General features: G+C 39.5%; 1 protein-coding gene across 1 annotated transcript in view; it reads left to right on the top strand.

Annotated features, from left to right (window-relative positions):
* LOC128053856 (multidrug resistance-associated protein 1-like) overlaps nucleotides 1-16,685 on the top strand; it is a 95,770-nt gene that overhangs the window by 21,166 nt on the left and 57,919 nt on the right. The window contains exons 5-7 of the mRNA XM_052646323.1: nucleotides 1,824-2,001; nucleotides 9,324-9,578; nucleotides 12,019-12,084. Of these exons, the coding sequence (XP_052502283.1) occupies nucleotides 1,824-2,001; nucleotides 9,324-9,578; nucleotides 12,019-12,084 (499 nt within the window). The remainder of the gene's footprint in view (nucleotides 1-1,823; nucleotides 2,002-9,323; nucleotides 9,579-12,018; nucleotides 12,085-16,685) is intronic.

The following is a 16,685-nucleotide window of genomic DNA, read 5'->3' as shown; positions in this document are numbered from 1 at the left end:
GCATAGAATGATATCATTAGACTGCAGTTTCATAGGAATCACTCTAGTAGCTATCTAGAAAATGAAGTAAAGAGGAGCAAGAGTGGAAGATGCAGCAGCTATTAACCAACTATGGTAATCCAGGCAAAAGTCAATGGCAGCTTCAAGATTGTGGCAAAGAAGGTGATAGTGGTCAGATTCTGGCTTTATTTTAAAAGTGACCCACAGAGATGTTATGGGGAGGGAGGTGGGAGGGGGGTTCATGTTTGGGAACACATGTAAGAATTAAAGATTTTAAAATTAAAAAAATAAAAAACTTAAAAAATAAATAAATAAAATAAAAGTAGAGTCAACATTATACCTTGATAGTTGAATGTAGGTTGAGAGGAAAAAAAAAGGAGTCATGGTGCCTTCAGAGTTTTTGTTTGTCACAAGATGAATGAATTACCATTTACTGACATACAGAAGGCTCAGAAAAGAGTAAGGAGAGCAATTTGCTAAATTTGAAATACGCATTAGATTTTCTGCAGAATTAAATTAACAGACCTGACTGCCATCCTTTGGAAAGATTGTTTATATGGCTGGCCTCAGGCTGGCAATTAGAACTTGAATTTCAGGAGGGTTCCCACTTACCCTAGTTGATAAGAGTGGTTCGGTATAACCAGACTGTTTTATACATGATCCATGCTGAATTCCTCCTTTTTTTCTGAGAGTTTGGAATTTTTGCCTGTGTTAGAAAGAGGGTACCCTGGATGCTGAGTCTTTAAGGGGCTTCCTTGTTGTTGTTCAGTCACTAAGTCATGTCCGAATCTTTGCAACGCCATGAACTGCAGCATGCAAGTCCTCCTTGTCTTTCACCATCTCCCGGAATTTGCTCAGACTTGGTGATGTCATCCAGCCACCTCATCTTCTGTCACCCACTTCTCGCCCTGCCCTCAATCCTTTCCAGCATCCGGGTCTTTTCCAATGAGGTGGCTTAAGGGGAGTGCCCACACCATCATGGATATCTGGGTCATTAAGACTTTTTTTGTAGAGTTCTTCTGTGTATTCTTGCCACCTCTTCTTAATATCTTCTGCTTCTGTTAGGTCCATACCATTTCTGTCCTTTATTGTGCCCATCTTTGCATGAAATGTTCCTTTGGTATCTCCAGTTTTCTTGAAGAGATCTTTAGCCTTTCTCATTCTATTGTTTTCCTCTATTTCTTTGCACTGTTCACTTAAGAAGGCTTTCTTATCTCTCCGTGCTATTCTCTGGGACTCTGTGTTCAGGTGGATATATCTTTCCTTTTCTCCTTTGTCTTTTGCTTCTCTTCTTTTCTCAGCTATTTGTAAGGCCTTTTCATACAACAACTTCGCTTTCTGGAATTTCTTTGTCTTTGGAATGGTTTTGGTCATCACCTCCTGTACAATATTGATGAGATTACCGTGTGAAAACGAGAAAATACCTTTCTACCCAGAAGCCTGAGAAGCTAAGTGTTGATTGAGTGTGAGTGTGTGCTCAGTCACTCAGTTGTGTCCGATTCTTTTGTGACCCCATGGATTGTAGCCTGCCAGGCTCCTCTGTGAATAGGATTTGCCAGGCAAGAATACTCGAGTGGGCTGCCATTTCCTCCTAGAATAGAACTCAGGTCTCCGGCATCTGGCCTTATTTATATAAAGTGTGAGTGAAAATAAAGGGAGGAAGGATGCAAAATTGGACAAGTGGATAAAAAGAGCAGGCCAGAATGTGTGTGGGTATGTGTGTATGTGTGTAACATTTTGACAGTACTTAGTTCACACATGTATTTTATTACTTTGGATGTTTAACACTTCTTCCCTTTTCTCGATTTGTATATGACCTTCAGGCAAATGATCCTTTTCTGTGAACAACGCCCAGATTTTGGCTGGAGTGGTTATGGCTATGCTTTGGCGCTTTTTGTTATAGTCTTTTTGCAAACCCTGATCCTTCAGCAATACCAGTGTTTTAAAATGCTCACTTCAGCAAAAATTAAGACAGCTGTAATTGGACTGATCTACAAAAAGGTAAGAGATTTAAAAAATTCCAAGTTTCTAAGTGGACTGTGTCCAATATGTGCTTTAAAATAAGGGATCTGAAAAAATAGAAGCAGTATTTTAAAAATTTCTAGCATGCTCTTTGAATATATATTTATTTTGCTGAAAAATAACTGTGACTCATCAATATTGGTTACATCAATTTCTTTACAGGGTCCTCTCTCTATATTTCCTGAAGCTTCTAGTCAACCCTAATGCCTGAAACTAAATGATGTTCTTTGTCCACTCTTCATGTCACTTAACTCCTCCTCAGAAAATGAATGGAATTGACTATTTCATGATTGTCTGTATTTATGTATCAATAAATTAATTTCCATGGTCATTTTCCTTCTACATTAACACCTTTTCCTTCTTCCTCTGCTCACTCTACTTTTTCATGAAACAAAGCCATACTTCTCTACAGAGTTGTTATCTATTTATCTTTGAGTCTAAGCCCCTTCCTACCGACCCCAAAAGCTGGTTGACCCTTATACCTAGCATAATTCTAAAGTTTAATTTGTCCTTTCTTGAAAATGCAGTTTTAAATCTCACCTCTTTATCATTCAGAGCCTATTTACATCATAATTATAAACAATTAAAAGCCTTCCTCCCTTCTGTTGTTATTACTGAGTTATTCAGTCAAAAATATATTTTGCCTTCTTATTCTGTAGTCCTCTGTCAATCTGTCGGACACGACTGAGCGACTGAACTGAACTGAACTGAACTGTCAATCTGTGCTCTTCAAATTTGGAATAGGAACTTAACTTACCTATTGTACCTTTATCATCTAAGACAGTGGCTTTCACATATTTTTATAAAAGTTGGAAGACTGAGTAAATGAATAAATGAGCCATTACCTTCAAAACTAGGGGACTATTAAGCACACATAATAAATGTGTGAAACTATCAATAAATGCACATGTTTTAAGAAATCAGATGAGCAGGAAATTTACAATATTTGAAGGCAGTTAAAGAAGGTTTCACATAGAAAGGAGCCTTGAAATAATCTTTGGGAAAACTGTAGGATTTGTTGACCTGGACATGAAGTGTCACAGATCATTTGGCCATATTAGGCCAAAATGGAGGCAGCAAGTGATTTTAGAGATTCTAGAATGATCCAAGCCCAAATGAGCCAGAATATAACTGAACTTGCAGTAAACCTAGCTCTGTGCGAAACTGAAAGTGCTAATTGCTCAGTTGTGTTCAACTCTTTGAGACCCCTTGGACTGTAGCCTGCCAGGATCCTCTGTCCATGGAATTTTCCAGGCAAAAATACTGGAGTGTGTTGCCATTTCCTTCTCCAGTGGCTCTTTACGACCCAGGCATTGAACCTGGGTCTTCCGCATTGCAGGCAAATTCTTTACCATTTGAGCCACCAGGGAAGTCCTGTATAATTAGCTCTGTGTCACAGTGCTTTATTGACTATGCCAAAGCCTTTGACTTTGTGGATCACAATAAACTGTGGAAAATTCTGAAAGAGATGGAAATACCAGACCACCTGACCTGCCTCTTGAGGAACCTGTATGCAGGTCAGGAAGCAACAGTTAGAATTGGACATGGAACAACAGGCTGGTTCCAAATAGGAAAAGGAGTACGTTAAGGCTGTATATTGTCACCCTGCTTATTTAACTTATATGCAGAGTACATCATGAGAAATGCTGGGCTGGAAGAAGCACAACCTGGAATCAAGATTGCTGGGAGAAATAATAACCTCAGATATGCAGATGACACCACCCTTATGGCAGAAAGTGAAGAGGAACTAAAAAGCCTCATGATGAAAGTGAAAGAGGAGAGTGAAAAAGTTGGCTTGAAGCTCAATATTCAGAAAACAAAGATCATTGCATCTGGTCCCATCACTTCATGGCAAATAGATGAGGAAACAGTGGAAACAGTGTCAGACTTTATATTGGGGGCCTCCAAAATCACTGCAGATGGTGACTGCAGCCATGAAATTGAAAGACACTCCTTGGAAGAAAAGTTATGACCAACCTAGATAGCATATTAAAAAGCAGAGACATTGCTTTGCCAACAAAAGGTCTGGCTAGTCAAGGCTATGGTTTTTCCTGTGGTCATGTATGGATGTGAGAGTTGGACTGTGAAGAAAGCTGAGAGCCAAAGAATTGGTGCTTTGAACTGTGGTGTTGGAGAAGACTCTTGAGCGTCCCTTGGACTGCAAGGAGATCCAACCAGTCTATCCTAAAGGAGACCAGTCCTGGGTGTTCATTGGAGGGACTGATGTTGAAGCTGAAACTCCAATACTTTGGCCACCTCATGCAAAGAGTTGACTCATTGGAAAAGACCCTGATGCTGGGAGGGATTGGGTGCAGGGAGAAGAAGGGGACGACAGAGGATGAGATGGCTGGATGGCATCACTAACTCGATGGACATGAGTTTGAGCAAACTCCGGGAGTTGGTGATGGACAGGGAGGCCTGGCATGCTGCAATTCATGGGGTCGCAGAGTCAGACACGACTGAGCGACTGAACTGAACTGAACTGAACACACCCCAGATACAGGGTCAGAGAGGCTGTTTGTAATTCTACAGGTTGTAACTTCTGAGAAATACAAATATAGAGAAAAGATATGAAATACAAATATTAAAGAATCTAGGAATCAGTTTAAATGCTAACATGTTTCACATATATGGCCTAAATGGAACAGGTCTTCGGTCATTGATTAAAGCCTTGGAGTTTGGATATAGGATTTGAATGGATTTCTGTGGAAGGAATGATGCTAAAGCTGAAACTCCAGTACTTTGGCCACCTCATGCGAAGAGTTGCCTCATTGGAAAAGGCTTTGATGCTGGGAGGGATTGGGGGCAGGAGGAGAAGGGGACGACAGAGGATGAGATGGCTGGATGGCATCACTGACTCGATGGACGCAAATCTGAGTGAACTCAGGGAATTGGTCATAGACAGGGAGGCTTGGCGTGCTGCAATTCATAGGGTTGCAAAGAGTCGGACATGACTGAGCGACTGAACTGAACAAGTATAAAAGAATAGATAGCAGTAGAAATTGAAGCAAACCATCAGAAATAAAAAGGAAAGTCAAGTCTTGTGGGTGAGTACATTATAACAAGAGCAAGGAGACCCTGGAGACAATGTAAGAGGGAAGAGCATCTACAGGAGTGAGACTATATGGGTCTTTAGAGATTGTTTAACAACAGAGAGCATTCTAAGATCAGAGGGGTTCAGTGGGTCCTGCAGTATGGATTAAAATGTAATTCTTAGTCCATCAGACAAGCAGCAGAAGACATTAGTCAGTGACCTGTAGTGTTCAGATGCCCTGGGTAGCCTATTGCGGTGACACTAATATAAGGCAGTCTTGTGAATCTCTTATCCTATATCTGCTTTCCAAAGGGACTAATTGGGGTTATTAGATCTCTTGTCTCCTTTACAGATTTTAGGATTCTGATGTTTATCATGTTTCGATAGCCTCAGCTCTCATTGATGACCAGATAACTCATAGTCATCTGACATTGGCACTCCTTCATCAGGAATTCATTACTAGGCTTGGGTAAAGCTAGTTTCACATCCTTTTCCTGGTGAGGAGGGGAGGTGTTAGAAAGCTCTTTATCTCTACCCATCCGCATGACTGTTGCTACTCTAGTGAAGTTCAAGGGAATTCATTTTTAAGGTTTGTGGGGAAGAACACGGACCTCTTTCTACTTGACCACTTCATGAGTCTTTGGGTCTCAAAACTCAGTTTTGTTATCCCTTCGTTCCCAATTGCAGGCTCCATGAGAGTTTTTGAGGACTAAGAACAAGATATGTTCCAAAAGCAGCATCAGTTAGTCCTGTGCTTAATGTGGGCAGCCTGTGGGCTTTTTGTCAAATGCCATCCAGTAGAAGTTTTTGTGATTTTTAAATTATTCTATATCCACATTGTGCAGTCTGGTAGCTACTAATCACATATGACTGTTGAAACTGAAAACCTGGCAAGTAAGAGCAAGGAAGTAAAATTTTAATTTCAATTAAATTTAATATCCATATCTAGACTGTCTACATTTGTGCCTAAAGGATATTCTTTTCTTAATTGTAGGAAGAATATAGTATAAAGAAAATTGATAAAATTCGTTTTCCATTCTTTAAAATAGAGATACTTAAATGTGATCAGAAAGAGAAGAGAGAATCCTGGCATACTTTTTTGCATCCAAAAGAGCTGAAGAAAATGAATTCTCATAGATTTATGAGGATTCACCTTTACATACACCATGACTCATTAGAAGTATGGTAACCACTGAGAATCACTGGGATAAAAATGTTTAGGGCTCTTCCAGCTCTAAATTATATAATGTCTATGACTCAGAGCTAGGGTGGTCAGGAAAAATAGTTCAAGAAATAAATATATGAACCAGGGCTGTGGCAAAAAAATTCAGCAAAGAACAAATATATGAGGGAGAATGTGAAATTGCAAAGCAAATTTCATAATCATGTGACAAAATGAACCATTACTGAATTGAGGTCAGTAATAAACAAGATATTTCCAGTCCATAAAAAGGATTCTTGAGGCTGGGAGCCATATATGCTTTATCTGGGTCTTTCTATGGCTTCCCTGGTGGCTCAGATGGTAAAGACTCTGCCTGCAATGCAGGAGACACAAGAGGCTCAGGTTCAGTCCCTGGGTCAGGAAGATCTCCTGGAGAAGGAAATGGTTACCCATTCCAGTATTCTTGCCCAGATAATTCCATGGACAGAGGAGCCTGGCGGGCTATGGTCCACGTTTTCACAAAGAATCGAATACGACTGAGCAACTAATACTTTTTTTAGAGCAAATGCAATGAATGACATGAATGAAGTTTCAAAAATTAAGGAGTCACAAGGTTGTGTTAGCAGTCTTCCTGAGTGGGACCCCAACATGGGTCCTTCTGCCTAGTGCCCTTCGAGCATCTGAGTTCTGTTCAGAAGCGAAGGAAGGTTTTATTCTTTGATCAGATAATGAAGAGGTGTGGGCCTGTTCTCTTGAGCACCCACTCCTCCAATAGGCAGTAGGTAAGGCTGCTTTATAGGGATCTTTCAAAATGAGGTTCTTGCGGAATTGGAGCAGGGGCAGCTGGGCTGCTTAGGCTCCAGATGGCAGTTCCTGGAGCAGCGTCTCTGCACGTGGCCTGCAGCTACCATCTTGGATTTTGTGTCACACATGGCTTCTGAACGTGGACCCCCAGCTGAGTGTAGGCTCGGCCGTTTCATTTCACAGGAGGAACCCTGGTCTGAAGGGCCAGATACAAGGCTCTGCACATGGCCTCCCTGTAAGCAAATGAGAATAGACTAAGTGCTAGGGAAAAGTGGATTAAAAAAAGAAAAAAAGGTAAGACTTTATTTTATTACCCAATTCCCTGAGAATTGTTACTGGCCTTTGCTAATGACAGTTGTGCTTTGTGTGTTTTCCTAAAGGAGGGCATTTATTTGATTCCTTGGGTAATTTGATTATTTTGAACTACCCAGTCTTTTAGTTTTTACATAAGTCAGTTTATATTTTCCTTCTAGAAAAGTAGGATAAAGTGTTTGTATTTGTTTATAATAGTAAGTTGGAGGTGGATGCTATTAGAGATCAATGGATCTCACTTAAAAAAATGCTGTAGTCTTAACGAAATGAGAATAACTGTTCTTGGATTTCCATTGTTTCTCTTGGCCACATTAAATGGTCAGTAACTTATTAGGGGAGATTAAAAAGCTGCCTTGGAGGAGACATAGCTAGAAGCTTAACTATCGTAGTGTATTTTTTTCCTTTTTTATTTCCTCTTATGGGAGCAGTGTTTATTCTGTCGTATCATCAGCACCATACCTTGGAAGGCAGTATCAGAAAATTAAAGGATTCAGCATTGCAGCAGCCATCAAGGTTAGGAGGATCCTGACCCCTTGTGAACCTCCCAGGGTTGTGCCTTTCCTCTGCTGGCCCCATAGACTGCCATATGCCCTGAGCCCATGGGTTTTAAGCTAGGGCATGTTAGAAGTGTCCCACTGAAGGCCCTGCCTACTCATTTTCCAGAGGGGCTTTTTCTCTGGACTTTGTATTAGTCATTTATTGAGTGAAGAGAACTTGAGTGTCCCCTGTATCCTATTTACCGTTGTTAGATCTCAATCCTGTCTCTCTTTAAATCAGTGTGGTAGGAGTTTCTTAAAACTTTTGGCATATGGTGGGACTTTCACCTAATTTCTGGTATGAATATCAATTTCCTGCTTATTTTACCGTTGTTTATGCATTTTTCCTGGGCATTCTGAGCTTCCTGGGCTTCCCTTGTGGTTCAGCAGGTAAAGAATCTCCCTGCAATGTGGGAGACCTGGGTTCGATCCCCAGATTGGAAAGGCCCCTGGGGAAGGACATGGCAACCCACTGCAGTACTCTCGCCTGGGGAATTCCATGGAGAGAGGAGCAGGACAGGCTACAGTCCATGGAATCGCAAAGAACTGGAGACGACTCTGCAACTAACTTTCACTTTCACTTTCATGCATTTTTCTGGGAATTTTAAATGAGTGGGAAATTAAATAAATGAATTTCTAATATTAGCCTTAGTAAGAAATTACCAGTAGTTAACCTTAAGTAATCAGTTCAGTTCAGTTCAGTTCATTTCAGTCACTCAGTGGTGTCCGACTCTTTGCGACCCCATGAATCACAGCACGCCTGCTTCCCTGTCCATCACCAACTCCCGGAGTTCACTCAGACTCAGGTCCATCGAGTCAGTGATGCCTTAAGTATATTGAATTCAATATACAAATATTAAATGACATATACAGAGGGAAAGGGAGAATTAGGCCTTGGAAGAACAGAGAAGATGTATTTCCCTCTTCTAATGAAGGCTTTTCAATACTCTTACCTCATGGCCCGTCTTAGCTACTGTTACACTTGTGTGTGTGTGTGTGTGTGTTAGTCCCTCAGTTGTGTCCAACTCTTGGCGACCCCATGGGCTGTTGCTGGCCAGGGTCCTCTGGAGTGGGTAGCCATTTCCTTTTCCAGGGGATCTTCCCAACCCAGGGATTGAACCCTGGTCTCCTGCACTGCAGGCGGATTCTTTACTGAGTCCTCGGAAGCCCTTATAATCAGCCTGTGTGTAGGATGGGAGTGGACTCCACCACTAGACTGTAATCTCTTTAAGATTGAAACTATATCATTAAAAAACAACTTTCATTACATTTTCATTGATTCACCTGTATACTCTGTATTGATAAACTTTAGACGATTTAGTAAGGGTGCCAACGAATAGAAAGGAAGCTCAGAGCTAGAAATCTTTTTAGTTTTAGTTAAAAGTTATCATTGTTTGACTGTAAAGATCCTGCATGATCTACATAACTAAGTATTCTGCTTCTCTTTTCCCAGGCCCTGCTTCTATCTAATGTTTCTAGAAAACAGTTTTCTACTGGGGAAATTATTAACCTGATGGTAACAGATGCCCAGCAGCTCATGGACTTGATGACAAACATCAATCTTCTTTGGTCGGCTCCTTTTCAAATCCTGATGGCCGTATCACTCCTTTGGCAAGAGCTGGGTCCAGCAGTGTTAGCAGGGGTGGCGGTCCTTGTGTTTGTTATACCAATGAATGCTTTAGTTGCAAATAGAATGAAAACGCTGAAGGTAAGAAAATGATTGCCTCATGTTACCTGTGTCAAACAGAAGCTTGAGTTTCCAGACTTGATAATAAGCATCTAGCTAATTCTCTCAATATGGAAAGTAGAGGCTTAAAATGGATATAATACAAATGAATCATTCATTTATTGAACCAGTATTGATTGAGCATCTATCCTGTCAGTCACTGTGAAAGGCACATAAAGTATAGTAGTGAAGAGAATTGACAAGTTCCAGCTCTCTTTGGATTATTGGGGGAGAAAGGCAACAAACAAGTAAATAAATAGGTAGATAGCATAATGCCTGGTGTTAATTTGTGTATGAAGAAAGATAATTAGGATAAAGTGATAGAGTAACAAAAAATTTCATTTCACAAACAAGGTCTGGAACATCCTCAGGAAAGATATGATGTATCAGCTGAGTAAGGCAGCAATCCATGTGATGTCTGAGAAAAAGATATCAGGCAAACAGAATGGTGTGTATGCAGCCTAGAGGTGGGGGCATGCTTGGTCTGCCTTAAGAAGTGGCAAGAAGGCTAGTGAGCTAAAGTGAGTGAGGCATGGCTGCATGCAGCCAGGGGACAGTAAATGCTTAACTGAATTAATTTTAATATTCTTCCTCTACATTCAGTTAGTCGTCTTACTATCAATATATTTTTGACATCTGCTATTTCCAAGACAGTGTGTACTATGCTGTACTGTAGGAATGGGGGAACAGGACCAAGACATAGTTCACTTCTCCGAAGGAGATCACACTGTAATGGGAGAGACAGATGGTTTCCCATGTTAAAGTGACAAAGAGAGATGCAGATGTGTTGCTTATGACAATCATTTTATTATTTGAAATGAATAAAGGGCAAACAACATCTTATGTATGGACATGGAAATGAATCAATCCCTATTAGAGGAAAAAGTAAATTAGAGAAACATACACACACACACACATATATATATATATTATATATACATATTTATGTGTATATGTGGACACTTCCCAGGTGTCTCAGTGGTAAAGAATCTGCCTGCCAATGCATGAGTTGCAGGAGATGCAGGTTTGATCCCTGGATTGGGAAGAGCCCCTGGAGAAGGAAATGGCAACCCACTGTAGTATTCTTGCCTGGGTAATCTCATGGAGAGAAGAGCCTGGTGGACTACAGTCAGTGGGGTTGAAAAAGTGTTGGACACGACTTAGCGACTAAACAACAAAAATGTGTAATATGTATGCCATGCATTTATATGGTGTGTATATATGTATATATGATCCAGTTTTTAAAATGTGAATATACCTTTGCACATGAATATATATATATATATAAAGTGATATATTTATATCACTATTTATATAGTGATAAAGATGTATAAACATAGGTTTGAATGTATTTGTATGAACATAGAAATAACCTAGAGATAAAACACTAGTCTTTCAAGAGTAGTTACCTGTAAAGTGAAATTAAATGGAAGGAGGGAAGATTTTTTTACTTATTACTTTAATACATTTAGAAGCAAAGAATTTATACCTTCTTTTACTTTTTTTTGAATTTTTCAAATAATTACCCAAAAGCCTAGTTTTTAAAGATAAGAACTAGGAAATAACATATAATTATAAAATAATTATGAATTACTAAACACATGGGTATTTAGAATAACAGATTTCTAAATGAATAATTCTAAAATATGTTTTTTAATATTCTGGATTTTAAATAATTGTAAGTTAAACTTTTAGGAATGGAATTACATTATCCGGAATTTATCTAGAGTCCTAAAACATCCAAAGAGACTCCAATATTATGTACAATTATTCTAAATAAAAAATATACTTTAATCACACAAAAGATATAAAGGATGTTAGCTTGTAAATGTGTACTTTGTTAGATATACAAGTGCATATTATTCCATATAACATAATTGTGGCAATATTATTGGAGAAAATCCTTAAGATGAAATGATCAAATGATAATAAGTATTATAAATAAAGTTTTATATTATAAATAGTATGCTATATAATACTTATATAATACTTGCAAAAAAAGTTGGTATGTATATATATGTATGTATATATATATTTGTGATAATAGAAGTACCACAGGAATAAAAATAAAGATTTACATACATATAATTGATAGAGTTTGGGGAATTTTTCCTATTTTGATTGAATATAAATATTTTTATTCCATTTATAACAAAATTTTTCTGAATAAATATTATATTTTCTACTCTTTTGGAAAGTGTACACCTTGTTTTTATTTTACTGCTGGCTACTTTTAAGTTTTAAAGTATCTATTTATAACTGTTATCTAACATTAACAGAATAATGTATGAATGTTATAGTTTTTTTCAACTAAATATTATATAAAATAGAGGAAGTAGATTGCATTTTAAAAAATAGTTATGTAAATTAAAGTATTAGCAACTTTTGTCAAATATACTGTCATTTTCTTTCCATTATATAGAAAAATCAAAGGAAGAACAAGGACAAACAGATAAAACTGCTCAATGAAATCTTACATGGAATTAAGGTAATAAAAAAAGGACATGCATTTAATTTATCTATTTAGAATATAGCAATAAGCTAACCAATTAATGAATCACTCACCATTCTCAATATCAAAATAATGAAATATGTATAATTTTGAGAGAGTAATTTAGATTTCAAATATATAAGATTTCTTACATTGAAATAGCATTTAAATAAAGCCAAATAAAATGTAAGGTGCTTTTTTTTGTTCTCAACCAACAACTAAACACAAATATCTCAAAAGACACAAAATATTACTCGTTTTAAAGACAGAAATTGGGAATGAAGCAGGGAAGAGTGGCAGTTACACTGTCATCAGTGTGAAGGCAGATACATGGGGAAAGTGATAAGAGGCCATTCGGTTTCTTTTATACATCATACATTGCTCAATCATGTCTGACTCTTTGTGACTTCAGGGACTAGAGCCACAAGGTGCCTCTGTTCATGGAATTTTCTGGGCAAGAATACTGGAGTGGGTTACCATTCCCTTCACCAAGGGATCTTCCCGACCGAGGGATCAAACCCAGGTCTCCTGCATTGCAGGCGGATTCTTTACTGTCTGAGCCACTTACCTGGCTATTCTATGAAAAGTATGTTACTGATTATTTGTTTCCTAGAAAAACTACCTCCACTCCACACACCTAACATTTTCTCTGTGATAAAATGAGTGAAGCCTTATACATTTTGCATAGAGATACCCCTCAATTTTGGGGAAGGAAATGGCAATCCATCCAGTGTTCATGCCTGGGAAATCCCATGGACAGAGGAGCCTGACAGGCTACAGTCCATGAGGTTGCAAGAGGACACAACTTAAGACTAAACCACCACCACATTCCTCAATTTACAATGGCTTTATATCCTGATATACCCATCAGAAGCTGAAAATACCATTGTCGAAAATGCATTTAATACACCTAACATAAGGCAATGGCACCCCACTCCAGTACTCTTGCCTGGAAAATCCCATGGGTGGAGGAGCCTGGTAGGCTGCAGTCCATGGGGTCGCTAAGAGTCGGACACGACTGAGTGACTTCCCTTTCCCTTTTCACTTTCATGCATTGGAGAAGGAAATGGCAACCCACTCCAGTGTTCTTCCTGGAGAATCCCAGGGACGGGGGAGCCTGGGGGGCTGCGGTCTATGGGATCGCACAGAGTCAGACACAACTGAAGCGACTTAGCAGCAGCAACATACGTATTACCATAGTTTAACATACACTTACATCACTTACATTAGACTACAGTTGGGCAAAATCATCTGACACAGAGCCTATTTTATAATAAAAATGAAAGTGAAGTTGCTCAGTTGCGACCCCATGGACTGAAGACTACCAGGGTCCTCTGTCTGGGATTTTCCAGGCCAGAATACTGGAGTGGGTTGTCAGTTCCTTCTCCAAGGGATCTTCCCAAACCAGGGATCAAACCCGGGTCTCCTGCATTGCGGGCAGATGCTTTACCATCTGAGCCACCAGGGAAAGCACTGAAAAGTTCACTAATTTATTGAATACTGTACTGACAGTGAAAAACAGACTGGTAGTATGGTTGCAGAAAGCTTGGTAGTATATTGGTTATTTATCCTTTAGATTGTGTGGCTGCCCAGCACCATGACAGAGTATTATATCACATAGAAGTAACCTAGGAAAAACATCAAAATTCAAAATTGGAAGTGCAATTTCTACTGAATGAGTATTGCTTTCACACTGTCCTAAAGTTGAAAAATCCTAAATTAAATCACCGTATATCAGAGATCATCTGTGTATAATTTCAAATCCTATTGCACTTGGATTATAGCTCATCAGATTTTTCTAAAGTACAAAATTTGCAAAGTTCACATGGAATTTCCTCATGACATTTAAAACTCCATTGGACATTTCCATCTACCTGCAATGTGGGAGACCTGGGTTTAATCCCTGGGTTGGGAAGATCCCCTGGAGGAGGGCATGGCAACTGACTCCAGTATTCTTGCCTGGAGAATCCCCATGGACAGAGGACCTAGCAGGCTGTAGTCCATGGGGTCACAAAGAGATGGCCACAACTGAGCCACTAAGTAAGTGCAGTTCAGTTGCTCAGTCATGTCCTACTCTCTGCGACCCCATGGACTGCAGCACTCCAGGCTTCCCTGTCCATCACCATCTCCCAGAGCTTGCTCAAATTCATGTCCATTGAGTTGCTGATGCCATCCGACCATCTTATCCTCTATTGTCTTCTTCTCCTCTGCCCTCTATCTTTCCCAGCATCAGGGTCTTTTCACATGAGCCAGCTCTTTGCATCAGGTGGCCAAAGTATTGGATTTCAGCTTCAGCATCAGTCCTTCCAATGAATACTCAGGAGTGATTTCCTTTACCATTGACTGGTTTGACCTTCTTGCAGTCCAGTCTCAAGAGTCTTCTCCAACACCACAGTTCAAAAGCATCAATTCTTCAGCACTCAGCTTTCTTTATACACAAATAAATTATTTATCCACAGAATAAACCCATTGTACGTACACACTGATTCACCTTAGAATCCGTAAATGATATGCTGTATTGTGCTGTATAACATGTTTACAAAAATATACATTACTGAAGTGAAAGACATTGTTAGATTGAAGATGCCTTGAAAGGAGACTGATATCCATGAATGGCAACAAGAATGCCTGGAGAAACATCAATAACCTTAGATATGCAGATGACACCACCCTTATGGCAGAAAGTGAAGAGGAACTAAAAAGCCTCTTGATGAAAGTGAAAGAGGAGAGTGAAAAAGTTGGCTTAAAGCTCAACATTCAGAAAACGAAGATCATGGCATCTGGTCCCATCACTTCATGGGAAATAGATGGGGAAACAGTGGAAACAGTGTCAGACTTTATTTTTTTGGGCTCCAAAATCACTGCAGATGGTGATTGCAGCCATGAAATTAAAAGACACTTACTCCTTGGAGGAAAAGTTAAGACCAACCTAGATAGCATATTAAAAAGCAGAGATATTACTTTGCCGACTAAGGTCCGTCTAATCAAGGCTATGGTTTTTCCAGTAGTCATGTATGGATGTGAGAGTTGGACTGTGAAGAAAGCTGAGTGCCAAGAATTGATGCTTTTGAACTGTGGTGCTGGAGAAGACTTTTTTTTTTCATCATTTCCCCTTTATTTTTTTTAATTTAAATTTATTTTAATTGGAGGCTTTGTATAGAACAGTCTTTGGAGAAGACTCTTAAGAGTCTCTTGGACTGCAAGCAGATCCAACCAGTCCATCCTAAAGGAGACCTGTCCTGGGTGTTCATTGGAGGGACTGATGCTGAGGCTGAAACTCCAATACTTTGGCCACTTCATGCGAAGAGTTGACTCATTGGAAAAGACCCTGATGCTGGGAGGGATTGGGGGCAGGAGGAGAAGGGGATGACAGAGGATGAGATGGCTGGATGGCATCACCGAGTCGATGGACATGAGTTTGGGTGAACTCCGGGAGTTGGTGATGGACAAGTGGGCCTGGCGTGCTGCGATTCATGGGATCGCAAAGAGTCAGACATGACTGAGTGACTGAACTGAACTGAACTGAACTGAAATTTAACTCAGATTATTCTATAAAGTCACACATCCTCAAAGTATATGCTCCAGACGCACCTTGCACCTCTTTGTGGGTTAACTGAGACCCCCAGCATCCATTAGAAAATAGTGATGTATGTTTATATGCTGTTAAGTATTGATATTCATAAAATGAAATTTGTTTTATCAGTAGGACCAAGACAATGTAGATAAAAGAAATTTTCTCAAGATCTAAGCAAAGTTCAAGATTTAAAATAGCAGTCCCAGCAGTAAATACACTAGAATATTGGAAGAGGTCCAAATGGAAATCAGGATAGTTTAAAAGTGGGGGCAGTTTGCATCCTTGGTGTTTGAAAACAGGTGTCATAAAGCCTCTCTCTAACATTGATAATAGCTTAGCATTTATTAAACATTTTCTGTATGTCACACACTGTACTTATCCCTATATCTGTTTCCTCATATAATTCTTATAAACCTAAAGAAAAAGATTTCTCATCTTCATTTTACAAATAAGGAAACAAAGTATCTGAGCAGTTGAGGGTCATGTCTAAGTTCACAGAGCTGGTAAGAGATTATTAGAGATTTCCAGAGGATTCATAGACATATAGATAGATAGATGAATAGAGAAACAAAGATTTAGTTTAAGCAACTGGCTTATGAGTATAGGCAGTGACATGTCTGAAATCTGTTGAGGCTGGAAATTCCTGCGGGAGTTGATGCTACAGCCTTGAGTCTGGAGGCAAAACTCCTTCCATCTCAGAAAACCTTAGTTTTTTCTCTTGAGGCCTTCAACTGATTAGATTGGGCTCACCCATCTGAGGGGCTTCCCAGGTGGCTCTAGTGGTAAAGAACTTGTCTGTCAATGCCAATGCAAGACACGTGAGAGATGAAGGTTAGATTCCTAGGTCAGGAAGATCCCCTGGAAAAGCAAATGGCAACCCACTGCAGTATTCCTGCCTGGAAAATCCCTTGGACAGAGGAGCCTGGCAGGCTGCAGTCCATAGGGTCACAAAGAGTTGGACACAACTGAAGCAACATAGCTTGTTACCACCCATTTAATGGAGGGCAGTCTTCTTTATTTAAAG

This window comes from Budorcas taxicolor, chromosome 1 (assembly GCF_023091745.1).
Source record: "Budorcas taxicolor isolate Tak-1 chromosome 1, Takin1.1, whole genome shotgun sequence".
NCBI lineage: Eukaryota > Metazoa > Chordata > Mammalia > Artiodactyla > Bovidae > Budorcas > Budorcas taxicolor.
This window is presented reverse-complemented; position numbering and strand designations above follow the sequence as displayed.